Source organism: Phyllostomus discolor, chromosome 3, assembly GCF_004126475.2.
Source record: "Phyllostomus discolor isolate MPI-MPIP mPhyDis1 chromosome 3, mPhyDis1.pri.v3, whole genome shotgun sequence".
NCBI classification, from domain to species: domain Eukaryota; kingdom Metazoa; phylum Chordata; class Mammalia; order Chiroptera; family Phyllostomidae; genus Phyllostomus; species Phyllostomus discolor.
The window spans coordinates 122,594,781-122,622,626 of NC_040905.2; the positions used below are offsets into that span (position 1 = coordinate 122,594,781).

The following is a 27,846-nucleotide window of genomic DNA, read 5'->3' on the forward strand; positions in this document are numbered from 1 at the left end:
CAAGAGGAGGGTATACTCAGCCCATACGAAGGGCATACCTCGAGTATCCAGCTTGGGTGACAGGGGAGGTTATGCAACTGGATCCTACAGGACACCTGCTACACCTACTATACCATGCTACCAAGACAGGGAGTCATAGCAGCTCTACCTAATACATAGAAACAAACATAGGGAGGCTGCCAAAATGAGTTGACAAAGAAACATGGCCCAAATGAGGGAACAGATCAAAACTCCAGGAAGAGAACTAAACAAAATGGAGATGAGATAATCTATCAGATGCAAAGTTCAAAACAGTGGTTATAAGGATGCTCAAGAAACTTAGTGAGAAGCCCTGGCTGGTGTAGCTCAGTGGATTGAATGACAGCCTGCAAACAAAAGGGTTGCCGTTCCATTCCCAGTCAGGACATATGCCTGGGTTGTAGGCTAAGTCCCCAGTTTGTGGTGCTCAAGAGGCAACCACACATTGATGTTTCTCTCCCTCTCTTACTTCTTCCCTTTCCCTCTCTCTAAAAACATCCAGTCAGAAATGAAGGATACATTCATTGAAATAAAGAGCAATTTACAAGGAAACAACAGTAGAGTGGATGAAGTGGAGAATCAAATTAATGATTTGGAGCACAAGGAAGCAAAATACAACCAGTTAGGAAAAGAAGAAGAAAAAAGAATTCAAAAAAATGTGGATAGGGTAAAGAGCCTCTGGGGCAACTGCAGGCATTCCAACATTTGCAACATAGGAGAGCCAGAAGAAGAGAAAGAGCAAGAAATTGAAAATCCATTTGAAAAAATAATGAAAGGAAATCTTCCCTAATTTGGTGAAAGAAATAGACCTACAAGTTCAGGAAGTATAGAGAGTCCCAAACAACATGGTTGCAAAGAGGCCCACTCCAAGACACATCAGAATTAAAAAGCCAAAGGTTAAAGATAAAGAGAGAATCTTAAAAGCAGCAAGAGAAAACCAGTCAGTTATCAATAGGGAAGTTTCTCTAAGACTTTTAGCTTAAAAGAAACTTGGCAGGCTAGGAAGAAATGGCAAGAAATATTCAAAGTCATAAAAAGCAGGGACCTACAGCTAAGATTGCTGTACCCAGCAAAGATATGGTTTAGAATTGAAAGGCAGATAAAGAGCTTCCCAACAAGAGGAAACTAAAGGAGTTCAACATCACCAAAATATTATATGACATGTCAAAATGGATCTGCCTTTTGACCCAGCAATTCTACTGCTAGGATTATATTCTAAGAACCCTGAAACACCAATCCAAAAGAACCTATGTACCCCAATGTTCATGGCAGCACAATTTACAATAGCCAAGTGTTGGAAGTAACCTAGGTGCCCATCAGTAAATGAATGGATCAAAAAACTATGGTACATTTGCACAATGGAATTCTATGCAGCAGAAAGAAAGAAGGAGCTCCTACCCTTTGCAACAGTATGGATGGAACTGGAAAGCATTATGCTAAGTGAAACAAGTCAGGCGGTAAAAGACAAATACCATATGATCTCACCTTTAACAGAAACCTAAACAACAAAACAAACAAACAAGCAAAATATAGCCAAAGACACTGAAATAGAGAACAGGCTGACAGTGACCAGAGGAGAGAGGGGAGGGAATTACAGGGGAAAGGGGAAAGGGTTTGCAGGAACAACTATTCAGGACACATGGACAAAAACAAGGGGAGGGAGGAAATGGGAGGGAGCTGGGGAGGGTTGGAGGGTAGGCTGGGATGGGAGTAAACAGCAGAAACTGCACTTGAAAAACAATTAAAATTAAAAAAATTAATGAATTTTTAAAAAGAAAAAATCAAAGGGACTTATTTAAGGGAAAGAAGATCAAAGCTATAAACACTAAAATGGGAAAAATACGTATCAATAATTGAATTGAAAACTAAGCAAATAAGAAGAACAAAGACAGAATCATGTACATGGAGAGATTTTTGATAGATACCAGATGGGAGGCAGGTGTGGGGGAACGGGAGAAGAGACTAAGGCATAAGTACAAATATGTAATTACAGCATAGCCATGGAGTTAAAAAGTACAGTAAAGGAAATGGAGTAGTCAAAGAACTTATACACATGCCCATTGACATGGACAATGGTGTGGAGAATGCCTGAGAGAGTGCGGGGTGCTGGGTGGAAGAGGACAAAGAAAGAAAATTGGGACAACTGTATTACCATAATCAATAAAATATGATTTGAGGACTTCTGGCCAAGATAGAGGCATAGGTAGACACACTGTGCCTCCTTGCACAACCAAAAGAAGGACCACAACAAACTTAAAAACAAAAAACAACCAGAACTGACAGAAAATCAAACTGTATGGAAGTGGGACAACCAAGGAGTTAAAGAAGAAACATTCATCCAGACTGGTAGGAGGGGCAGAGACAGGCAGCTGGGCAGAGAGGACTTGAGACAAGGCAGCAGCTGGAGGACTGGGGTGGGCAAGGTGGTGACTAGAGGACCAGGAGGTCCCACATTCATGTGCAGATAAACCGGGATGAACCCCTGGAGAGGGAGAGACCACGCAACCCAGGATCCCAGTGTGGGGAAATAAAGCCTCAAGCCTCTGATTGAAAACACCTGTAGGGGTTGAGGTGGCAGCAGGAGAAATTCCTAGCCTCACAAGAGAGTTCATTGGAGAGACCAACATGGTCCTAGAACGTACACAAGACCACCCACCCAGGGATCAGCACCAGAAGGGCTCAATGTGATTATGGGTAGCAGGGGAAGTGATTGGAAACTGGCAGAGAGCAAAACAAGCAGCACTGTTCCCTCTCAGACACCTCCCCGACTGAGAATGCCACCACAAAATGATGTGGGCTGCCCTGCCCTGGTAAACACCTAAGGCTCTGCCTCTTACCACATAACAGGTGCACCAGGACCAAAAAAAAAAAAATTACCCAAATGAAAGAACAGATTAAAGCTTCAGAAAAAAATACAACTAAGCAATGAAGAGACAGCCAACCTATCAGATGCACAGTTCAAAACACTGGTCATCAGGATGCTCACAGAATTGGTTGAATATGGTCACAAATTAGATGAAAAAATGAAGGCTATGCTAAGTGAAATAAAGGAAAATGCACAGGGAACCAACAGTGACAGGAAGGAAACTGGGACTCAAATCAATGGTGTGGACCAGAAGGAAGAAATAAACATTCAACCAGAACAGAATGAAGAAACAAGAATTAAAAAAAAAAATAGGAGAGGACTTCCAGCCAAGATGGAGGCATAAGTAGACACACTGTGCCTCCTCACACAACCAAAAGAAGGACAACAAAAATTTAGAAACAAAAAAACAACCAGTACTGACAGAAAATTGAACTGTATGGAAGTCCAACAACCAAGGAGTTAAAGAAGAAACATTCATCCAGACCAGTAGAAGGGGTGGAGTCAGGTGGCTGGGTGGAGAGGACTCACAGCAAAGCAGTGGCTGGAGGACCCCAGGTGTGCAAGGCGGCAGTGGGTGGACACAGCCAGGCAGCGGATTGTGGAGGGGCTTGGTGTACAAGGTGGCTGGTGGACTGGGTGGTCCCACATTCCCACCCAGATAAACCAGGCAAAACTGGGGAACAAGACAGACCGAGCAACCCAGGGCTCCAGCACGGGGAAATGAAGCCTCAAAGCATTTGATTGAAACATCTGTGAGGGATTGAGGTGCCAGGAGAGGCTCACAGCCTCACCAGAGTTTGCTGGCGAGACCCACAGGGTCCTAGAACATACACAAACCCACCTACACGGGAATCAGAACCAGAAGGGCCCAGTTTCCTTGGGGGAAGCAGCAGAAGAGACTGAAATCCATCAGAGAGCAGAGCAAGGACCATTGTTCCCTCTCTGACCCCTCCCCCACATACTTCATCACAACCTAGCGACCAGGGTTGCCATGCCCTGGTGAACACCTAAGACTCTGCTCCTCACTACAGAACACATGCATCAAGACCAAAAAAAAAAAAAAAAGGCCCAAATGAAAGAACAGATCAAAGCTCCAGAACAAGTACACCTAAGTGACAAAGAGATAGCCAGCCTATCAGATGCACAGTTCAAAACATTGGTAATCAGGATGCTCACAGAATTGGTTGAATTTGGTTACAAATTAGATGAACAAATGAAGGCTACACTAAGTGAAATAAAAGAAAATGCACAGGGAACCAACAGTGGTGGGAAGGAAACTGGGACTCAAATCAATGGAGTCAACCATAAGGGAGAAAGAAACAACCAAACAGAAAAGAAGGAAGAAACAAGAATTCGAAAAAATGAGGAAAGGCTTAGGAACCTCCAGGACATCTTTAAATGTTCCAACATCTGTATTATAGGTTCTACCTATACCTTCTGTACCTTCTGTACCAGAAGGAGAAGAGGTAGAACAACAAGTGGAAAAGTTATTGGAACAAATAATGAAGGAGAACTTCCCTGATCTGGCAAAGGAAATAGACTTCCAGGAAGTCCAGGAAGCCTAGAGAGTCCCAAAGAAGTTGGACCCAAGGAGGAACACACTAAGGCACATCATAATTACAGTACCCAAGATTAAAATGGAGAGAATCCTAGAAGCAGCAAGACATAGGGAGACAGTTACCTACAAAGGAGTTCCCATAGAATGTCAGCTGACTTCTCAAAAAAGACCTTGCAGGCAAGAAGGGGCTGGAAAGAAGTATTCCAAGTCATGAAAGGCAAGGGCCTACATCCAAGATGCTCTATCCAGCAAAGCTATCATTTAGAATGGAAGGGCAGATAAAGTTCTTCTCAGATAAGGTCAAGTTAAAAGGAATTCATCATCACCAAGCCCTTATTATATGAAATGTTAAAGGGACTTACCTAAGAAAAAGAAGATAAGAACTATGAACAGTAAAATCACAACAAACCCACAGCTATTAACAACCACACCTAAAAAAAAAAAAAAAACTAAGCAAACAAGTAGAACAGGAAGAGAATCACAGAAATGGAGATCACATGGAGGGTTATCAGTGGGAGAGTGGGTGGGGAGAGAGGGGGAATAGGTACAGAGAATAAGTAGCATAAATGGTAGGTAGAAGATAGACAGGGGGAGGTTAAGAAGAGTATAGGAAATGTAGAAGCCAAAGAACTTATATGTATGACCCATGGACATGAACTAAAGGGGCAGGGGGGGAATGTGGGTGGGACAGGGTGCGCAGGGCAGAGGAGAATAAAGGTGGGAAAATAGGGCAACTGTAGCCCCCAGCAACCGTACATTGATGTTTCTCTCTCTTTCTCCCTCCCTTCCCTCTCTAAAACTAAATAAATTTTTAAAATCTTTTAAAATTTTTTAAAAAGGAAAATAGGACAACTGTAATGGCATAATTAATAAAATATATTAAAATATATAATAAAATATTATTTGAGAAAAATAGACCAGTTTTAAAGAAAGTCAGTCTCTATCATCTCTCTGTCTCTCTGTCTCTCTATCTCTGTATCTATCTATCTCTTCTATATTTCTTTCTCTATACAAACCTTCCCCCGCACTGCCTGGAAAAAAAATAGCCAGTCACTGAGTCTTATACAACCCCCTCCACACACGCACCTTGAACAGACCCAGAGACTAAACAAACATCCCTCAATATGAAGTCTTTGTTCATATAACAATCCTCTAACAAGAGTCACAAAATTCTCTCAGAAATCAAATGCCCTCTTTGTTTCCTCTTCTCAACTATGAGACTCATCTGTCAGAATCATGCTACAATCAAATGCAAAAGTTGAAATGGAGTTAATATACCACCCCAGACAATACCTAGGTCCCCAAAGGTCCATAGTCTTTATCCATATGACCTCAGACTCTCTGAAGTCAGATAATGCCAGGAGTTACACAATCACCCTACACAGTGTTTCCTCAAAGAATCCCACTGAGTGCCTACAACCATAGGGAGTGTGAGCTCATGTTCTGGAAGATCTAATAACCCAGAGGTTGAGTTTCCCCAGAAGTGCCATGAGACAAGGATTTCACAGCAGTTGTTTATTTGTAAAGTGACCCAGGAAGCACTAACAGGAGTGTGAAAGTGAGACAGGAACAAAAGGGGCCACCAAGGGGGCTTTAACAAGGGGGCTTATTTGAAGGCAAATAAGGCCCTTACCTGCTGGAGAATTCTGAGGCTGGAGAGAACATGCCTCTAAATTGTCCCACCTGATGAGTGAAGAAACTGAGGTGAGTAACCACAATTTCCATCTGTCGTTGGTTGAGATCTGCTCCAAGGGTCATGAACACCCTGGTACTTGCACCTGCCCCTCACACAAGCTGAGTACATGCAGGTGTCTGGCAAGGGTCCCAGGGCAGAGTAGCACCCATGCTTGTGTGAAGGAGCCATGGAGGTTCCTCAAAAAATTAAAATAGGACTGCCATATGATCCAGCGGTCCCCCATCTCGGTGGATATCCAAAGGAAATAAAACCATTATCTCAAAGAGATATCTGTACCTTCATGTTCATTGCAGCATCATTCACAATAACTAAGATATGAAAACAACCCAAATATCAACAGATATATGTGTATATACATACAATGGAATATTATTCAGTCTTTAATAAGAAAGAAAGCCCACCCTTTGTGACAACATGGATAGGACTGGAAGCATTATGCTAAGTGAAATAAGACAGCCCACAGAAAGAAATACAGCACAGTTCCTGTTATATGAGGAGACTGAAATAATCAAATGTGTAGAAATGGATCAGCAATTTTCAACCATTGTGCATTCAACCACTAATGCAGAGACACACTAGTGCACTGCAAGTATTTTTAAGACATGCAATACCTAACTATTTAGTCAGGGGCACTGACCTCTTTTCCCTTAGATTGTCAAATAAAAAATGACAACAGCCAACAAAACAATAGCCACCCAGTATAAATGAATGAAAATTATACCTACTTTTTGTCAGATCAGTGAAAATATAATATATTTTTGGTGTGCCACAGAATTGTAGTAATTAGTTTATGTGTGCCAAGAGATGAAAAGGGTTGAAAATCACTGAAGCAGACAATAGAATGGTAGTTACCATGGGATGGGGGAGGAGGATATGGGAAACTGCTGTACAGTGGATATAAAGTTATAGTTACACAAGCTAAGTTCCAGAGCTCTGCTGTGCAACATAGTGCCTAGAATTAACAATAAGGTATTATGCACTTAAAAATTTTGTTAAGGGGGAAAATGCAGACAACTGTAATTGAACAACAATAACATAATTTTTAAAAATGTGTTAAGCAAGTAGATCTCATGTTAAGTGTGCTTACTAAACACTTACAAAACAACAAACAAGCAAAAAGAAAACCACTAGCCCTGACTGGTATGGCTTTGTGGGTTGAGTGTCATCGTGCGAAACAAAAGGTCACCAGTTAGATTCCAGGTCAGGATACATGACTGGGTTGTGGACCCAGTCCCTAGTTAGGGAATGTGTAAGAAGCAACCAGTCGATGTTTCTCTCATGCATCAATGTTTCGCTCCCTCTCTTTCTCCCTCCTGTCCCCTCTCTTTTAAAATAAGTAAATAAAAACTTTAAAAAAACACTAAAAAATGAAGGGATAAATTTTTGGAGATGATGGACATGTTTATTGTCTTGATTACATACAAACTCATCAAATTGTATATATCAATTATGTGCAGTTTTTTAAAAGATTTTATTTATTTATTTTTAGAGAGGGGAAGGGAGGGAGAAAGAGAGGGAGAGAAACATCAATGTGTGGTTGCCTCTTGAGCACCACAAACTGGGGACCAGGCCCATAACTCAGGCATGTACCCTGACTGGGAATCAAACCAGCGACCCTTGGGTTTGCAGTCTGTACTCAATCCACTGAGCTACACCAGCCAGAGATCAAATTGTATATATTAATTATGTATATTTTTGCATACCAATTATACCTCACTAAAGCTGGGGATCAGGAACCACTGGCATATGAGTATATGGTAATAGTGAGACCTGACAGACAGTGTACAAATAAAGGTTTGACAACAGCCTCTCCTGTGTGGAAAAGCCCTGCCTATTGCATTTGCCAGAGCCTCTAGTGTATATATTCCCACAACAGCCAATTTCAAGGTGCCAGTGTGACATCACTGAAAGTAGAGTTAGGAAAATATGAGCACAGTTGGCTCTCATGTGTTGATACAAGACAACTCCAGCACAGTTCTGGGAGAGGACTTGGGCAGGGCACCGACACATCTCCCATAGGTACAGCCAAAGTGCTTTGCTCCAGACCTAGAATCTCATGCTTTTATGTGACTTTCACACTCTTTCTGTGGTGTATCAACACCATTAAAAAAGTGAAATTACTCTCCAAAACTTTGAACTATTTCATATTACAGGAAGGCATGTCTTGTTTATTATTTTAATATCACCTCTTTCCCCCTCCACCCAAATCAACAGCATGCACCCATGGGATCAAGTGAAAACCTGTTTAAGGACTTCAGGAATCCATACATTTAGTCAACTTAACAGTAATGGATATCTTATTTTGTCTAACCAACATCATCCCCCTTCCTCTGATAATAGCACTTTGTTGTCCTTCAAGGCTTAAAGTTTAAGTAAACATCCCTTACCCCATCCTGAGTCCTCAGTACCTATTTCTTGGCTATAGCAGTTAGCATATGACACACACCAGGCCAATCAGAATATTCCCTACCCCTGAAGTAGGGACAAGGCCCCAGAGAGCTGATGACGCTCTTTGCATGAAATTATTGCAAAATGAAATCTGTTCCCACTGGGTTACTGAGGAAGCCTGGAGCAAGTGGTGGCCATCCTCCACCATGAGGAAAGACCCTTTCTAGAATGAAGCCAACACATACAAAAAAAAAAAATCTGACAGATAGAAAATAATTGAGTCCAGATAGCATCATGAGCGCTTTTGAATCCAGCTGTGCCTGAAGACACTTCCACACTTTTATGAGTCCAAAAAGTCCCCTTTTAACTGAAGTCCCTTTGATTTGGCATTTCAGTCACTTGCAACCAAGATTATTGGCTGATTTGCTTATCCAGAATCAAATGAGTTAGACTTTAGTACACACCCATTCAGCTTTGCCTCCTTGACCCTAAATATAGTTCAATGTAGATGTAAAAATACAGTTTATTGGAGCCCATCCTTCCATGGACGCTAAGGACGAACCCCAGGCAGAACTGTTCTTTTCAAGCTGGCCAGATGCACAATGAAGGTCACTTCAGGATCCGGATGCTCATCTTCTGCTCAATGTTCATCTTCTCTAAGGACTGGTAAAGATGTATGGCAGTCAAGAGGACTTGAATTATAGTCCTCTATTCTCCCAACCTCTTCCATCCCTAAAGCCCCACCATTTCTGGGAACCCCTGTATTTGCCCTCCTCCTTCAGCTTCAATTCCCATGTCCATCTGTCCTAGGGACTCATGCTTTCAACTCCTCGGGCCCCAAGGGCATTCTGACCTTGGTGAACTCCAGGAAGGACACAGCCCCATCTCCGTCTTCATCAGCTTCCTGCACTGTGCGGTCAGCAATGCTCTCCAGCTGCTCTTCTGTCACCTGTACCCCAACCATCAGCCGGAGTACCTGGGAGTTGGAGGAAGAGATGACCATAAAGAGGAGGCACAGGAACTACTAACACCACCCCCAACCTTGTCCACATAGCCCCAAAAGTTATTAACAATTTCATAATCCGTCCCTCATCCACTGTTCACTCCATTCCAATCACTTCCTACCATATCTACCAATTCCTCCTATTGCTTCACCATGCAAACCCCCATCTGTCCCTCACTTTCCCACACTCACGTCAACAGTATGCCCAGGCTCATTACCCAACTGCAGTCTCAGAATCCAGCCTCCATCCAGCCTCCACCCCATTCTCAAATTCCACTTCATCACATCTATCCCAGAGTTTTTCAGTCTCGACACTATTGACATTTGGGGCCAAATAATTCCTTGTGTGTATAGGGGGGTGCTATCATATGTTTAGCAGCATTCCTGACCTCCACCCACCAAGGTGCCAGTTTCTTCCCCCACCCCTGTTGTGATAACCAAAAATCTTTCCAGATATTGGCAATGTCATTCAGGGGGCAAAAATCACCCCCAGCTGAGAACCACTGATCTATTGCTAACCTCACCCCCCACTGTGGCACCCCCCCATCTCCCAACTAACCCACACTCCAACTGTACCCATTCCCATTGCCCAACCAACACTCCGATCATCTGCATCCCCAACCCACCAATTATCTACCCAAGCCCCACAATCATTCCATTCAACCATCCCAGCTATCACAGGCTACATCTCTGTTCTTGTGTTCTTCCAACCTGTAGCATCTCATGCCTGGAAATCTTCCCATCTCGATCCAGATCATACAGCTGAAATGCAACTGGGGAGAGAGTAGAGGAGGGAAGGGAAGGTAGGTCTTTCCTGGTTCTCCTCCAGCAGGTCACCCTGGCCAGTAGGGAGTCATCAATAGTCTCAGGAAGGGAGTGGGAGTGCCTGGAGCCACTCACTGGTGTGGTAAATCTAGGGTCTCACTTGGGGAGACCCTACCAACTCACAGCGAAGTTTGTTCATTCTGCTGTTGAGAGGTTCAGGTTCGTTGGGGTCCCGGGTTCCTGTGTCCTCATCTACAGGTCGGAAGTGAGCCAGGACTCTCACAAAGTCTGGGAAATCCACTCGCAGACTCCTGGGAGGGGTGGAGGTGGAATAACCAGAGAAAGTGGTCACGTTGGCTCTCTTTCTGCCGCTGTCCCTAAACTACCCCAACCCTCCCACGCAAGATTTTCCCTCCATCTCCTCATGCCCAGCGAGGCTCACCCATCAGGGAAGAAGCTGTCTATAATGCGATCCCCCAGGGGGTTCACAGCCAGCGCCCCGATCTGCTGCAGGTCCACGCGGCTGGAAAGGTAGTTCAAAACGGGTAGGGCAGAGACCGAAGATGAAGGGTCAAAGGGAGGGATGGGATCAGAGACACAGAGGGGAAGGTCACAGATCAGCTCCCCCTCACCTCAGGTAACCTTTCTTGTTCCTGTCCAGGGCCCGAAACCGGTGGTAGAGACGGAGCAAACTGGCCTGCGAGACTGTGGGAGGAAAGGCAGAAGGGTGACTCCCGGGCGGCCCGGTAGGTGGCGGCGGTAGGGGGCTGGCCGGAGGGTGCATTCCGCCTGAGACCTGGGGCCAGCTGAAGGTTGAAGGCGCTTGACCAGATCTGAGAAGGCTCTCTGCGCACCCCTCCCCCCCCCCCCCCCCCCCCCCCCCGCCCCGCGCTTCCCTCCCGGAGGCCAAGGGGCCAAAGCCAACCCCTTCCATCCGGGCTGGAGGACCCTCAGTGTCCCCAAGCTCGGGAACCCGGCTCTGCCTCAAACCTGGACGCCGGGCTGCAGGAGTACCGTGCCCCTGGCCCCGCGATCACTGTTCGGACTTCCTGGGCTCCCGCATCCCTCCACCCAGCCTTCCTCAGGACCCTACTGGAGCCCCGGGCGCCCTGCTCACAGCCCGTCTCCCGCCGAATGTTGTCCGCGTCCGGGATCTGCGCGGCGCTGGAGCCCCCGGAGCCCATGGCTTTGCAACAGCGGAACAGGCGATCTGTCCTCCCGCCCGATCGCAGCCGCCTGGTGGCCCCGGGGCTAAGGCCACAGGCCTGGCGTGGATCCAACCTCCTAAACCCAGGCGTTCCTCACCTCCTACCCATGATCCGGGCGAATAGAAAGCAACGCCCCGAATGGAGGGGTCAGAGGGCGGCTCGAACAACGGGCTGTTTCATTCCGAGGTGCCGAGGTCAGCGCGGGGAGAGGCTGGGCGAGGCCGGGTGCCGCCCGCCGCGCGCCCTCCCTGGGTCCGTGTCCTCCCTGGGTCCGCGTCCTCACCCTTGGCCCAGAAGCCCAGCCACCTCCTCCTGCGGGCTCAGCCCTCCCAGCCGGACTCTCCCGGTGCCCACGAGTAAGGCTCGGGTGTCCTGACCTTCTGCCTCTGCAGACAGAATCCCGGTCCTTCTGGAAAGGGGGTGATGGGTGGGGAGGGGAGCTATCCTCGTTGGTCCCAATCAGGAATGGCCCCAGCCTGAACCTCCTCCCTAGGCAGGAGAGCCAGAGGGAGATGCGTTAAGAACTACCCCCAAAAAGTGAAGTGGGGAGGGTCCTGAGGCACAGAGTGGGCGCTGGGTTAAGTGGAAAGAGCACTGCATTTCCAGACTTGATAACGTTATTGTTGTTTAATTGAGTCAATGCTTACAAGTCAGGAGACTGAACCAAAAATCCAGATTCCCAGCTTCTCCTGAGAAACCATACATCTGATACCACTAGGCCCTAGCAGCTGCCTGGCACCATGCCTGGCACCACTGGGCTGTAGCCCAGGAGCAGCTGCCATGTTTAAATGGAGCATGGTGGGCTGTCCTGGTGCCACAGTCCCCACCCAGCCCAACTCACTACCTTATAAGCCCCTCTGGTCTCTGGTTGAAGCTCCAGGCTGGGAATAATTGAGACCTCTGACCAGCCCTGAAGAATGATGGGAATTCACAGCCTGAGAGAGAGGTGCAAACATCACTGTGATCCATAAAAGAATAGTAATGGTAACAACAACATGGTCTCTAATTTTTCAAGCACACTTCATGTGCCAGGTACTTTGCTAAGGACTTGATTGCACTAGCTCAAACGCTCCACAGTACCTAGTAAACTGCCTTCTTCCTGCTTTTATGTGGCAGAGGCTGCCAAGGGGATCAGGTGTGAACTACTGTAAAGCGTGAGTGGGGACCATATGGTCCCCAAGGGGGCAAAAAATATATTTTTATGTATCAAGCACAGATATATATACATTCCATGGACATGTACACAGTATATCAGTGGTATTAAAATGTCATAGGAGATGGGTAATTAGAGGGAAAGAAGCTGGAAATGCTCTTTAGGTGGGGACAATGATGGGGGGGACAGGGGGTTTAGAAACTTGGTTGTAAAGAAACAAGCACTCCAAATGTTCAGTTGTGAATTTATCATTACCCCTTTTTCCTCCGTCATAGTCACACATACACATAAATCTCCCAAGGGAAAAAAATGCAAGACATTCATTATAAGTGTTCCGGTTCACACCCACCCTGGAGAGAGAAGCTGGAGAATCAGTTGATGCTCCAGCCCCAGGCAGAGGTGCATGCCTCAGATAAGCCTTGAAAATATTGATCTAAGAAAAGTTTGCTTCTCTTTCTGATACCCCAGAGATTAAGCAACTAGCATAAGAAATGCTTGGTTCCCTTTCATGCACACATCCCTCCCCAAGGACTAAAGCTTTTAGGAAAGCACACTGCTCCCTAATGGAGCCCAGCACCATGCCAGTCCGTAGCTGGGAGTCAGCCTGTGTGTGCAGTGTGGGTTACATTCTGAACCTGGGTGGGGGTTGGTGGTGGGATCTGGGTCCCTGGGACATTACAATAATCACCTCAGGCCAGTGTGGGATGCTGAACTTGGAAAGAGCTTCTACAGCCTCAGTCTCTGAGTCAGTGCTACTGTAAGTAAATCAGGCCAGAGAGTAATTAACTACTCCCTTCCACAAGCCACCACAAGCCTACAGGAAAATATTGCTGAACCCCACTCCTGCTTCATATACACAAGAAGAGTTTAAATCAACTTCACAATATGTGTGGCCACATTTTTTCAGGGCACTTAAAAGGAAAATGTTTTGGGGAGGATATCATCTGCAGAATCAAATGGACTGGATTTAGGCCAAATATTTGGGTTTTTGCTTTTATGCTACATAAAATTTGCTAGCCATTCTTTTTTTAATATATTTTATTGATTATGCTATTACAGTTATCCCATTTCCCCCCTTCACTCCCCTCCACCCTGCACACCCTCTCCCACCCACATTCCCTCCCTTTAATTCATATCCATGTGTCTTAAGTTCTTTAGCTTCTACATTTCCCATACTATTCTTGCCCTCTCCCCTGTCTATTTTCTGCCTACCATCTATGTTACTTATTCTCTGTACCTTTTCCCCCTCTCTCCTCCTCCCACTCCCCTGTTGCTAATCCTCCATGTGATCTCCATTTCTGTGGTTCTCTTCCAGTTCTAGTTGTTTGCTTAGTTTATTTTTGTTGTAGGTGTGGTTGTTAATAATTGTGAGTTTGCTGTCATTTTACTATACACGTTTTTTATCTTCTTTTTCTTAGATAAGTCCCTTTAACATTTCATATAATAAGGGCTTGGTGATATGAACTCCTCTAACTTGACCTTATCTGAGAAGCACTTTATCTGTCCTTCCATTCTAAATGAAAGCTTTGCTGGATAGAGCAATCTTGGATGCAGGTCCTTGCCTTTCATGACTTGGAATACTTCTTTCTAGACTCTTCTTGCCTGCAAGGTCTCTTTTCAGAAATCAGCTGACATTCTAATGGGAACTCCTTTGTAGGTAACTGTCTCCTTTCTTCTTACTGCTTTTAAGTTTCTCTCCTTATCTTTAATCTTGGGTACTGTAATTATGATGTGCCTTAGTGTGTTCCTTCTTGGGTCCAACTTCTTTGGGACTCTCTAAGCTTCCTGGACTTCCTGGAAGTCTATTCCCTTTGCCAGATCAGGGAAGTTCTCCTTCATTATTTGTTCCAATAACTTTTCCACTTGTTGTTCTTCCTCTTCTCCTTCTGGTACCCCTATAATACAGATGTTGGAACATTTAAAGATGTCCTGGAAGTTTCTAAGCCTCTCCTCATTTTTTTGAATTCTTGTTTCTTCCTTCTTTTCTGTTTGGTTGTTACTTTCTCCCTTCGGGTCTACTCCATTGATTTGAGTCCCAGTTTTCTTCCCATCACTATTGGTTTCCTGTACATTTTCCTTTATTTCACTTCATTTGTTCATCTAATTTGCAACCAAATTCAACCAATTCTGTGAGCATCCTGATCACCAGTGCTTTGAACCATGTGTCTGATAAGTTGGCTATCTCTTTGTTGCTTAGTTGTATTTGTTCTGGAGCTTTGATCTGTTCTTTCATTTGGGCTATTTTTTTTTTTGTCTTGATGTGCTGTTATGTAGTGAGGAGCCTAGCCTTAGGTATTCACCAGGGCGGGCAACCCAAGTTGCTAGGTTGTGACGCTGTATGTGGGGGAACGGTCTGAGAGGGAACAGTGGCACTTGCTCTGCTCTCTGCTGAATTTCAGTCCCTTCTGCTGCTTCCCCCAAGCACACTGAGCCCTTCTGGCACTGATTCCCATGTGGGTGGGTTTGTGTACATTCTAGGACCCTGTGGGTCTCTCCAACAAACTCTCCTGTGAGGCTGGGAGTCTCTCCTAGCACCTCAACCCCCACAGGTGTTTTCAATTGGTGTTTTGAGGCTTTACTTCACTGTGCTGGAGCCCTGGGTTTTGTCGTCTGTCTCACTCCCCAGTTTCACCTGGTTTATCTGCAAGTGAATGTTGGACCACCAGGTCCACCAGTCGTACTGTGCCCCTCCACAATCCACCACCTCGCTGGATCCGCTAGCTGCCACCCCATGCCTGGGGTCTGCCAGCCACTGCTTTTTTTTTGTCCTGACCTCACTCCGCCCAGCTGCCCAACCCCACCCCTCCTACTGGTCTGGATGAATGTGTCTATTGTAATTCCTTGGTTGTCGGACTTCCATACAGTTCAATTTTCTGTTAGTACTTGTTATTTTTTTGTTTCTAAATTTTTGTTGTGCGAGGAGGCACAGTGTGTCCACCTATGCCTCCATCTTGGCTGGAAGTCCAATTTGCTAGCCATTCTTGATGAAGCAATACTGAGATTCAACTGGAAAAAATGCAGTTGCAAAAATAGTAAGGAAAATATAGAACTCTTACAACTCTACAACAGAAAGACAAATAACGTGATTTTTTAATGTTTTTATTGTTTTGTTTTGTTTTTTAAATATTACTCCACTTGGAACATTGCAAATATTACCATTCAGTGCAAGGCAAAATTAAATAAATCTCATACATTACTCAAGCAAACATTAATACAAACCTACAAAAAAGAACTTTAAAGCTTTAAAAAGATTTAAAAGTTCAATTTCTAGAAATATAGCAAAATAAACATTCTTCCTTATAAGACTTGGAAGAGTTTGACTGAATTGTGAAATATTCATAGTGTAGTAAAATGTTCTGACGAGGCAAAACCCAAGTGATGTGACTTTGTTTTTTAACATAAATGATGTCAGCAAGGAAAAATGTAAACTATTTAGTGACTTATGGTATACACTTTTACCTATTTCTCATCTGGTATGTTATAAAAACGGTATATTCCAAAAATTATTATATTCAGAGAGCAAGTTTTTTCTAATCTTTTATATCTATATAGCTCCATGAATATCAGCATTAAAGTGTTTACTGCCTTGAGCTCAATAAAGGCATGGCATTACTTTATTTATTATTATTATTTTTTAAATGTGAAGTCCATTTTCACACAAATTTTTTAAAGGTTTTATTTATTTATTTTTAGAGAGAGAGGAAAAGGGGGGAGAAAGAAAGGGAGAAAAACATCAATGTGTGGTTGCCTCTCATGTGGTCCTCACTAGGGACCTGGCCTACAACCCAGGCATGTGCCCTGACTGGGAATCAAATCAGTGACCCTTTAGTTCACAGCCCATGCTCAATCCACTGGGCTACACCAGCCAGGGCTGCATGACTTTAATGCAAACCCTTTATTAGCCTGTAAGGACATGGCATGACTGATTTTATGTAGAATGGGTAGTTCTCATTTTTTAGCTAGTTGCTCTGTTCTTTCTCTTCCACGTTGAGCAATGTATGAACAGTTACTCCTTTGTTCTGCAGTGACCAGCCTCCCTCCACTTCCAGACACCCTCTAGGAAAGCAAGCAGAAAGGCTGCCCAGAAAGTTGGTACCCAACTTTCATCACCTAGTCAAATAACACCTGTGAACAGCATGACCTAAAGAACCTTTCCCTAGGAACACTCCCAGCTGGACATTGGCGAGCAACAGTGACTACTTTTTTTCAGTTGTTCCAGGAGGTTCTTCAGGTAAATCAGGAACCTCCTGAGAGGTCTGTTCAGCAGGTGATAACACGTTGGTGGAAGGCTAAGGCAAATTTTGTCTCTTTGCTCCCTCTCTATCTGATGTATCAAAGATGCCTGACTCTCATCTTCATCGCCTTCAAGTTCATGACCATTGTCTGACTTCTGGGTTTTACCCATCATCCAATAAAAGAGTTTTTCCAGTTTTTTTTCTGTTTCACTTCCTGGTGAGGTTTAAGAACATTCTGTGTGTATCTGCTGGCCTTTTCGTCATGGGTCTCTCGTTTTATTCGTCACAAGTTTTTGCCTTTTCTCATTCTTTTCTTTTTCTTTTTCAGATAAACTTGGAAATATTTAAATGAGTTAAGCCATGAAGTAGTCACAGAAATAATTAAAGAAGAGCAAGCAGTGAGAAAATCCAGCCACACAGCAAAATTATCTTTAATTCCTAGATCTGGGATCCCTCTGGAACTCCAGAGAAGGGGGGACAGCAAAGAGGAGAAAAATGCCATTGCCCCCACAGATGCTATGGTAGCAAAATACCCATGTCCAGGTGGAAGGAACCCAATTTTTAAATGAGAAAAAAAAACTTGGATAGATATTTTTCCAAAGAAGATATGCAAATGGCCAATAAGCACACACACACACACAAATTGTGCTCAACATCATTAGTCATCAGGGAAATACAAACAAAACCATGCTGAGATAGTACTAGAATGGCTAGAATGGCTAAATATGAAAACAAACAAAAAAAAGGAAAATAACAAGTCCTAGCCAGGATGTGGAGATTTTTGGAATCCTCATACTTTGCTAGTAGTAACTTAAATGGTGCAGCTGCTGTGGAGAACAGCTTGGACATTTCTCAGTGAGTTAAACAAAATTGCTATGTGAGCAATTCCACTCCTAAATATATACCCAAAAGAATTAAAAACAGGTGTTCAAACAAACATCTGGACATGAATGTTCATAGCAGCATTATTTATAATAGCTACCAGGTGGAAAGAACCCAAATGCCCACTGATGAATGCATAAATAAAATGTGGTGTATCTATACAATGGAACATTATTCAGCCATAAAAAGAAATGAAGTACTAATACATGCCACAACATGGATGAACCTTGAAAACACTATGCTAAGTAAAATAATCTAGTCATAAAAGACCACTTATTTTCTATGATTCTACTTATTATGAAATGTAAAGACTAGGCAATCTATTGAGACAGAAAGTAGATTAGTAGTTGCTCAGGGATGGGAGAGCCAGGGGGAAAGTGAGTTATAGCTTAAGGGTATGACGTTTATTTCTGAGATGATGAAATGTTTCAAAATTGACTATGGTGATGGTTGCACATATCTGTGAATATACTAAGTCTATTGAATTGTACACTTTAAAGGGTGAGTTGTTTGCTACATAAATTATGTTTTAATATAAAGCTATTTTTGAAAAATAAAATAAGAATAGCCACAAACACTCTGGAAAATAAATGTATTGGGCTGAACTAGCTCTAACAGATATCTAAATATACAGGGTCTGGCACAAATAACACCTGTTTTTTATTACAAAATCTTTTATCACAAAATCATAAGCATGTAACTCTGTAACATAACAAAATCCCACTCAAGCACACCATGTGACATTTTAAGTGAAATGTTCAAATTAAAACTATAAATTATTAGGCTCCTATTATCATCCTACCAACCACACTCAAACAAGACTTACTTCTGCCACACCCTGAATACTATAAAAGTACAATAAGATATGTGGAAATAGTGCAGGAATAGACAGACAAATAATAAACAGACAAGAAAGTAAGAAATAGACCCAAACACATATGGGAATTTGGCATGTGATAAAAGTCACAATTCAAATCAGTGGGGGAAATGTAGATTACTCAAAAAACAACATTTAGGATACCTGCCTTTCAGGGGAAAATAAAGCTGTACTCCCACCTTCTTATATCAAAATTGATTCCAGATAGAATAAAAGTTTAAATACAAAATAAAACTTTCAATAGAATTAGCACTCTTAGATAGACTCTGTTATATTCTTGAACTGGAGAAGGACTTTCTAAATGTGAAAAAAAATGCAGAAATTGAATATATATAGTCAAAGCCAAAAAGACAAACTAGGAAACATTTACAATCTATATAAAAGATAACTTCCAAGCCCTGGCCGGCATAGCTCAGTGGATTGAGCGGGGGCTGGGAACTAAAGTGTCCCAGGTTCGATTCCCAGCCAGGGTACGTTCCTGGGTTGCAGGCCATAACCCCCAGCAACCGCACATTGATGTTTCTCTCCCTCTCTCTCTCTCTCTCTCTCTCTCTCTCTCTCTCCCCCCCCTAAAAATAAATAAATAAAATCTTAAAAAAAAAAGATAACTTCCTTAGAATACAAATATCCCTTAAAAATCAAAAAGATAATGATAAAACAACAAAAGAGAAAACAAAAACAACGCATTAGAAAAAATGAGATAAAATGTGAAATGTAGCCCTGGCTGATATGACTCAGTAGATTGAGTGATGGCCTGTGAACTGAAAGGTCACTCATTTGATTCTCAGTAAGGGTACATACCTGGGTTGCGGGCCAGGTCGCCAACTGGAGTCAGGTGAGAGGCAACCAGTTCATATTTCTCTCACACATTGATGTTTCTCTCTCTTCCTCTCTCCATCTCTTCCATTCTCTCTGAAAATAAATAAAATCTTTTTTAAAAATGTAAAATATAAGTGATAAACAAGCATAAAAATGCTCAACTTCAACAAAGTTAATAAATACAAGCTAAAACAAGAGACTATTTTTATTTTTGATGGATCAAAATGGCAAGGACACAGGTCTTTAATGTAAAGTAGGCAAGAGTCATATCTTGTAGGGTCTTGTACAGTATTTTAGGATGCAAGTTTTATTTTATTTTATTATTTTATTCTAGGGTACAGTTGTAGGGTTTTAAGCTAGAGGATGAGATAAAGCAATTTTTGTTTCAACATCGTCACAAGAATCACTGTGGCTGCTACATGTAGATTTAACTGAGGCAAAGGGGCAGCTGGGAAACTATTGCAATGATTTAAGTGAAAAGTAATAGTAGATCACGATGCTAGCATGAAAGTTGTGAAAAGGGGTCAAATTTGGGCTCTGCTTAGAAAGGAGAGTTCATAAGATTTGCTAATATATTGGATGGAAGAAGTGAGAGAAAGAGAAGTGTCAAGGATAACTCGAAGGTTTTGATACTAAACAACTGGAAGATGCCATAAGCCGAGATGAGGCAAGAGAGTAAAAAGTACCTTTCAAAGAGAGAAAAATTCAAAGTTTTTCAGTTGCTCATTATACATCTTAGTAAAGATATTGCATAGTTAATTGGATATGGGAGTTTGGATTCCAAGAGAGAATTTTTCCCCCTTTGCCCCTTCCACCCAGCACCCCCCACACCCTCAGGCAATTCTCACACCACTGTTCATGTCCCTGGGTCATGCACATAGGTTCTTTGGCTACTCCATTTCCTATACTGTAATTTACATCCCTGTGGCTATTCTGTAACTATGTATTTGTCATTCTTAATCCCCTCACCACTTCAGCCATTCTTCCCTACCCCCCTCTCATTTGACAACCACCAAAATACTCTTTGTACCCATGATTCTGTCTCTGTTCCTCTTGTTTGCTTAGTTTGTTTTTTAGATTCAATTGTTGTAGATATGTATGTATGGCCATCTTTTGTTAATAGTTTTGAACTTCTTTTTCTTAAATAAGTCTCTTTAACATGTCATATAATAATGGTTTGGCGATGATGAACTCCTTTAGTGTTTCCTTGTCTGGGAAGCACTTTATCTGCCCTTTGATTCCAAACAATAGCTTTGCTGGGTAGAAGAGTCTTGGCTGTATGCCCCTGCTTTTCATGACTTTGATTATTTCTTGTCATTCACTTCTAGCCTGCAAAGATTTTTTTTGAGAAATCAGCTGACAGTTCTATGGGTACTCCTCTGTAGGTGCTGACTGGTTTTCTCTTGCTGCTTTTAGGATTATCTCTTTATCTTTAACTTTTAGCATTTTAATTATGCTATATCTTGGAGTGGGCCTCTTTGCATCCATCTTGTTTGGGACCCGCTTGTTTCCTGGACTTGCATGTCTATTTCCTTCACCAAATTAGGGAAGTTTTCTTTCATTATGTTTTCAAATAGATTTCCAATTCCTTGCTCTTCTTCCGCTTCTCCTTCTTCTCCTTCTGGCTCCCCTATGATGCAAATGTTGGAATGCTTGAAGTTGTCCCAGAGGCTCCTTACAGTATCCTCAGGTTTGTTTGTTTGTTTTTTATTCTTTTTTCTTCTTCATGTTGTTCTGATTGGTTTTTTGCTTCCTTGTGTTCCAAATAATTGATTTGATTCTCCACTTCATCCACTCTACTATTGTTTCCCTGTAAATTGTTCTTTATTTCAACTGGTGTATCTTTTGTTTCTGACTGGATCTTTTTTATGCTGTTGAGGTCCTCACTAAGTTCCTTGAACATCCTTATAACCACTGTTTTGAACTCTGCATCTGATAGATTATCTCATCTCCATTTTGTTTAGTTCTCTTCCTGGAGTTTTGATCTGCTCCCTCATTTGGGCCATGTTTCTTTGTCAACTCATTTTGGCAGCCTCCCTATGTTTGTTTCTATGTATTAGGTAGAGCTGCCATGGCTCCCTGTCTTGGTAGCATGGTATAGTAGGTGTAGCAGGTGTCCTGTAGGATCCAGTTGCATAACCTCCCCTGTCACCCAAGCTGGATACTCGAGGTATGCCCTTCGTATGGGCTGAGTATACCCTCCTCTTGTAGTTGAGACTTGAGTGCTGTTGGCAGGTCAATGGGAGGGATTTACCCAGGCCAGTCATCTACAAGGACTGGCCGTGACCACTGACCAGCAACCTTCACCCTCCATGGAGGACCAGTTGTGCAGGGGCAGGGTGGTGCTCTGACATGATATGTAGTTTTCCACTGGATGCACAGGCTCTGGGGTTTCTTGGATGGTGCAGGCCAAGGTCAGCCCCAACCTCTGTTCTGCCTGGGGGAACCCTGCCTGAACTATAAAGGAATCTGAGATGGCTGTTACTTGTGCTGGGCTTAGAGATTCCCAGGCAAAGCCAAGCTGTGAATCTAGGCTGGCTGCTGCTATTGCCAAGCCTGTGACCACTTAGCAAGAGATTTGGGGGTTGGGGGCTCTTTAAGGCTGTCTGTTGTTTGTTTGAGAGGATTTAGAAAGTTGTGAAGCATGAGCCAAGATCAGCCATTCATATGGAAAAGCAGCTTTGGTGGCCCTGCAAGTTGCATGGGACAGAGTCTCTGGGGATCTCCTAGGTGGGACAAACACTGTTAGCCAGGTTGATAGAGTCTCAGATATGAACCAGCCTGCCAGCTCTGTGGCTTTGTGGGGAGAGGGTTCAAAAGAGGGACAATGGCTTCTACCCACCCTCTGTCCCGGGGAAAGCTGTCCCCCAGCCCTGACCTTGATTCCATACAGTTAAGTTTCTCCCTGTATGCCACTGGTGCCTTTCATGCTGCTACTCAGTGCTGGAGCTCAGAGGGAGAGAATCTGAATAAGTCTATGTGTGAGTTCTTTAAGGGGAACTGCTTGTGACTCCAGAAGTTTCTTCAATCAACTCAATTCCCTCTGGTTTTTGCTGCCAGAAAGTTATAGGGACTTATCTTCATAACACTGGATCCCTGGACTGGAGGGCCTTGTGAGGGTTTAGGACTCCTCTTTCCCAAATCCCTCCCAAATTTTCCACCACAAGTCAATGTGGGACCTGCCCTTTCCACATCTGCCCCTCTTACCAGTCTGAACGGATGTAGTTTTTTTAATTCCCTAGTTGTCAGGCTTCCATTCAACTTGATTTCTGATGGTTCTGAGTGATGGCCGTTCTATATTGTAGTTGTAATTTTGATGTGGTTGTGTGAGGAGGTGAGCTGTGTTTACCTATGCTGCCATCTTGACCAGAAGTTGATATATCTGTTTATATTTTACTCCCTTTTCTGTTACAGCATGTTCTGCCTTAGGATTGTTTTTGGCACATCTGACAGATTTGGATAATCTTATGAATGGTCCTTTGAAATGAGGGTCCTTCAAATGTGGTCTAATGAGGGCCATTATAGCATCTTTTCTATAATGGGTCCTGTCATGTAGGTGTTTGAGGATGGGATATACTAGAGCTTCAAGTAGTAAGATCATACCATGAGTGTTGATATTTTTTTATAGAGTTAGGGTCAGTGTTAGAGAATCCCCATTCATGGGTCTGTTCCTCATCTCATTCTGTGTAATGGGGTTTAAATTCTCTCAAGTCCAGGTGGGGAATCAAAGCCCCAAGAACCAGCAGCCTTCAGTGGCTTGTCTTTCTGCTTTATCAGCAGTTTGGTTTCTCTGGCTTGTTTAAGAACTGTTCTGCTGGTATCCTGGGCAGTGCATTATAGCAATTTGGTTCAGTTGATTCACTTTCTTTAGCAATTTTAAATCTCTTTTGCATGTCTGATGTCCTAATTTCCCAAGGTTAAGAGCCCTCTTTCTTTCCATATTGCCCCACAGGCATGGACTACCATAAATGCATATTTAGAGTCAGTGTAGAAGTTAACATTCTTTCTCTGGCATAATTCTAAGACTCTGGTAAGGGCTCTCAGTTCAGCCTTTTGTGCTGAGGTTCCTTTGGTAAGAGTTTGGGCTTCTATTACCTTGCCTATGGTGAGCACCACGTACCCAGCTCATCAATGACCATACTCCATGAAGCTGCTTCCATGTATATAATTTCCACTCAGGTTCTATCAGTGACTGGTCCAATAAACTTGATCTACTGAAATGAACTTGGTCTATAACTTCCAAGCAATCATTCCAGAGGTGTGTGTTCCCCTCTGAGTCCAGGAGTAGGACAGTTGGATTTAAAGTAGTGTTGGTTTGTAAGGTAACATTTGGGATGTCTAATAAAATGGCTTGATATTTTCCCATGTACCCTGCCTGGCATCAGCCAATACCTTCCCATCTAACATTTTTCAGTGAGGGTTCCTATCCTTTCTATTTTTCCTTTTGAGTTCCAGGCAGTTCTTTCTCCAGTGGCCTTCCTCCTTTCAATATGCTCATTGATTGGCACCTGGAGGGTCTTTCCGTTTTCCTTGCAGGTCCCACCTCTCCTTCTGATTTCCCTCCACTATTTCGAAGAAAAAAGTGGCCTGTTTTAGTTTCCTTGTTTCCTGGCCATTGTAAACTTTAAAGGCTATGTCAACTAGCTGGAACGGATTCATTCCTAATGCCCTGACTAAACAGAGCTTCCTTCTAATATCGGGCAATTTGCTCAGTAAAAGTTATGTTTACTATCCAGACATTTTCCTGGTGTTGTGAGTCAGCATCAGTGTGCTTTCAATAGACCTGATAGATCTAGATCTTTTCTAAAAATTCAGAAGGATCTTCATTTGATTTCTGTCAAATGGCACATATCACATTCTGGCTTTTTTGTTTAGGCACCCCTTTCTAAAGCCCTTCCAATATGCACTTCTGGAATGTTTTAGGGAGGCTAGGGCCCCACTATTTGGGTCCCAGTTGGGCTCTGTCAAGGGAATTGTCCTGGCTGGGTTGCAGGTCCTATTGGGATTCTCTTAATGGAAGTGATGAGCCCTTTCATTAGCTTTATTTATAATGACCTGACTTTCATCTGCAGTCAGCAGGATGTTACAGAGAGCCTGTACATCTGCCCAGTTTAGGTGGTAAGTGGCCAAAATGGAGGTGACAAGGTCTGCCATCTTCTGAGGAACCTCGTTATGTGAGGAGTTGGAATTCTTCCATTTTAGTAAATCTCAAGTGGAAGATGGAGTATGGGCCCAGTAGTGATCATCTGGCTGGCCTTCCTAGTTTATTCTGCCTATAGGATATTGCTTCAAAGGGAATTGTCCCACTCCAGATAGGAACAGTCACTAGCAAAATTGAGTGCCCTGACAGGTCTTCAGGAGGGAGACAATTGCATCATTATACAGGGGTGGGGCTGTTGTCCCTTTGGACTATTTCAGTAATATCTAGAAGCAGAGGTGGTAGCAGGGGAAAACTTCCTGCTGGTAATCCCAGGTGCCCTGGGTTCAGGGCATTAAAGAGACTCTTCATTTTTCTTTTCTTCCTGTGTCTTACTATCAAGGAGGAGTTTTGAAGCCAATTCCCATCTCTGAATCATTAGGTTGTTCTTTTTCTTTGCTGAATCCTTACTGTGTAAAGACATAAGTGTTCAGACATAAGGAATTCATCCCATGTCCTTGATTGTTGGCAATACAATTCCAGTTGTTTGATGGTGCAGTAATTTAGGGAACAATTTAAGGACCATTTTTCTCATAATTTAAAGTATGCATAAGCCAAGCAATGTTACAGTAGAAAACCAATTCCTCTTAGTCATTGCATTATAACAGTACATGGACCAATCTGCTAAAATTTGGCCCAGTAGGCTCCCTTCAGGAGTCTAAATGGAACAACTTCTGATGGCACAAAAGTACAAACCCAAAACCACAGACTTAGTAAGACCCCAGACAAAGTGGTATCATATACACAAACTTGGATCCATAATTCCATTATTCCAAACAAGTGCTCACTAGCAAGCCTTACCTAGTCTTATCTCCTGCCAATCAATATGTAAGCAGCCCTAACCAGACCCAAATTGCATGAAGCCCAAGTGGCACAAAATCCAAGCAGCAGGGATAAGAGACCCCTGGTGTGCATGCCAGTCTGACTTACAGTCTTGGAGGTCATCTACTCCCCTCAAACCTATTTCATTTGACCAGCTAAATGTTTCAGCCTTGAGAAGGAGGAAAGAGAAATTCCCTGAGAAAAATTCTCTGCAGCTTCTGGGGAAATCCCCACAGTCCCACTCTGGGGTCAGCCTGCAAAAGGCAGCTGGGATCCAAGCCAGGGCCCTCCAAGACTTTCCAAGGTTCACACAGTCCCCCCAGAGTTGCCAAAAACTGTAACCAAGCAAACATAGGTTCAGCTATCTTCTGTAGTGAAAGCCAAACTCATGAGACAGGTGCTGGTGCAAAAAAAAAGGTTTTATTCAGATGCCATGAAACCTGGGAGAATGGTGGACTCCCATCTCAAAGACCATTTCCCCTAACTACTTAAGCCCACAGTTCTTATATGGATAGAGAAGAGAGAAATTTTTTTAGTCCAAGCCATATTCATTCATCTTTCTAGCTTTTGATGTCCTCGGAGATTTGTGCATTCATATTTCTAACTTTTGGCATACTCTATATAAGAACCTCCCCCTTCCTCCATCTTAGCCAATGGAGGAGACTCCCTGGTGCTCCAACTGACTGTCTGTGGTAACATATTGACACTTGTTTTGTGGACCAACATACCATTTGTCCTGGAGAAAGCTCCATGGACACTTGAGAAGAATGTATATTCTGCTATTATTGGGTGTAGTGTTCTATATGTGTCTGTTCAGTCTAGTTGTTTAGAATATTGTTTAAAGTTGATTTCCTTATTGATCTTTCTAGATGTTCTATCAAATATTAAAAATAGAGTACTGAAGTTTCAAACTATTATTGTAGAACTGTCTATTTCTCCCTTCAATTCTATCAGTGTGTGCTTTATATAGTTTGGGGGTTCTATTGTTTGTCACATAAAAGTATATAATTGTTGTATTTTCTTGATGGATGAACAGTACTATACATTTGGGAATTATCAGTGTATATAGGGGTATTAAAACTATTAAATGTGAAAAGATCATCTATGTTGTGAATGAAGGGAGGAAAGAAGAAGGCCCAGGACTAAACACTGGGAACCCTCCAACATTTAGAATCTAGGAAGAAGAGAAGGAATTGGCAAAGGAGTTTGAGAAGGCATGGCTAGTGAAATAAAAGGAAAATCAGAGGTGTGGTTATCCAGTTAAGTGGAGAAAATAAGTCTGGTAATAAGAATCAATAACGCTCATAAATAGAAATTTGCAGCTCAAATGTGCATAGTTGTAGGTAAATCTGGAAATGCTGTATATAAAATACTTTTCAGAATGAAAACTATCCATCCCCTCCTTTGCTAACTAATGCCAAGCTTTTGTTACAGGACATTGGTGAGGATTAGCTCTATCAAGAGTTGGAACACTTCTTCTATAAAGGGCTCAATAGTAAATATTTGAGGCTTTGTGCATTTTGCAGCCTCAATTATGCTATCATGCAAAAGCAGCCACAGATAATACTTACAAAATGGACATAGCTGCGTTTCAGTAAAACTTTACCTATAGACACTAAAATTTGAAATTTATATCATTTTAATGTGTCACAAATATTGCTTTTTTTCCAGCTACCCAATGATGTAAATAAACACTATTCTTAGCTTGTGGGCCATATAAAAACAAACATCAGTCTGGGTCTGGCCCACAGGCATGGTTTGCAAATCCACTCTAAATTATAACTTCTGCATTCTCTGTAGGTCTGTGCTCAGTAAGAGTTTTCCTAAGGAAACTAAAATTTGCATGAAGGCTGGTATAACCTAGAACCAGTGGGGCCTATCATCTAGGGCGCCTCAGAGACTAATGGATAGCAATGGAAATACCTGGCTTAAACCCAGCAGTACCAAGCCATCATTTTGATATACACCTAGGACACTTTCTCCTATCTGGGGAAGAAATCTCAGAACTAAAGCCAAATTGGTTTTTGAGAGAAAAGGCTAAAGAATGAGGTTTGGAAACAGGCATGAAGTAAGACAGTTCTGGAGAGCATGGCAACAGGAGTCGTCCTAGGAGCAGTGAGAGAATGACCTGGCTGGCCCTGCAGTTTCTAGGTGTATATAAGGGATATCTGATGAATAGATACATAAAAGGAAGCTGTGGAAAAAGAAAAGGAACACTTCCCACAAGCTGATATGGAGCCACCTCCAAGATGATTTAAGTGAAAAACATAAGTTTCAGAAGAATGTGAAGAAATATGTTATCTCTTCTGTAAAAAGTTGGGAAAATCATATATATTCATATATATTTACATGTATACAT

At 42.8% G+C, this 27,846-nt stretch overlaps 1 protein-coding gene and 1 pseudogene across 1 annotated transcript; both read right to left on the reverse strand.

Moving 5' to 3' along the window:
* Positions 1–7,843: 7,843 nt before the first annotated feature.
* Positions 7,844–11,740, reverse strand: CHP2 (calcineurin like EF-hand protein 2). Its single transcript, XM_028526308.2, has 7 exons — positions 11,412–11,740; positions 10,927–10,999; positions 10,737–10,817; positions 10,478–10,605; positions 10,241–10,302; positions 9,380–9,502; positions 7,844–9,189 (listed from the first exon to the last, which is right to left on the reverse strand). The coding sequence occupies exons 1-7, from the start codon at positions 11,476–11,478 to the stop codon at positions 9,136–9,138; spliced, it is 588 nt and encodes a 195-aa protein (XP_028382109.1). The 5' UTR covers positions 11,479–11,740; the 3' UTR covers positions 7,844–9,135.
* Positions 11,741–16,614: 4,874 nt separating this feature from the next.
* Positions 16,615–23,607, reverse strand: LOC114505313 (annotated as a pseudogene).
* Between the last annotated feature and the right edge of the window lie 4,239 nt (positions 23,608–27,846).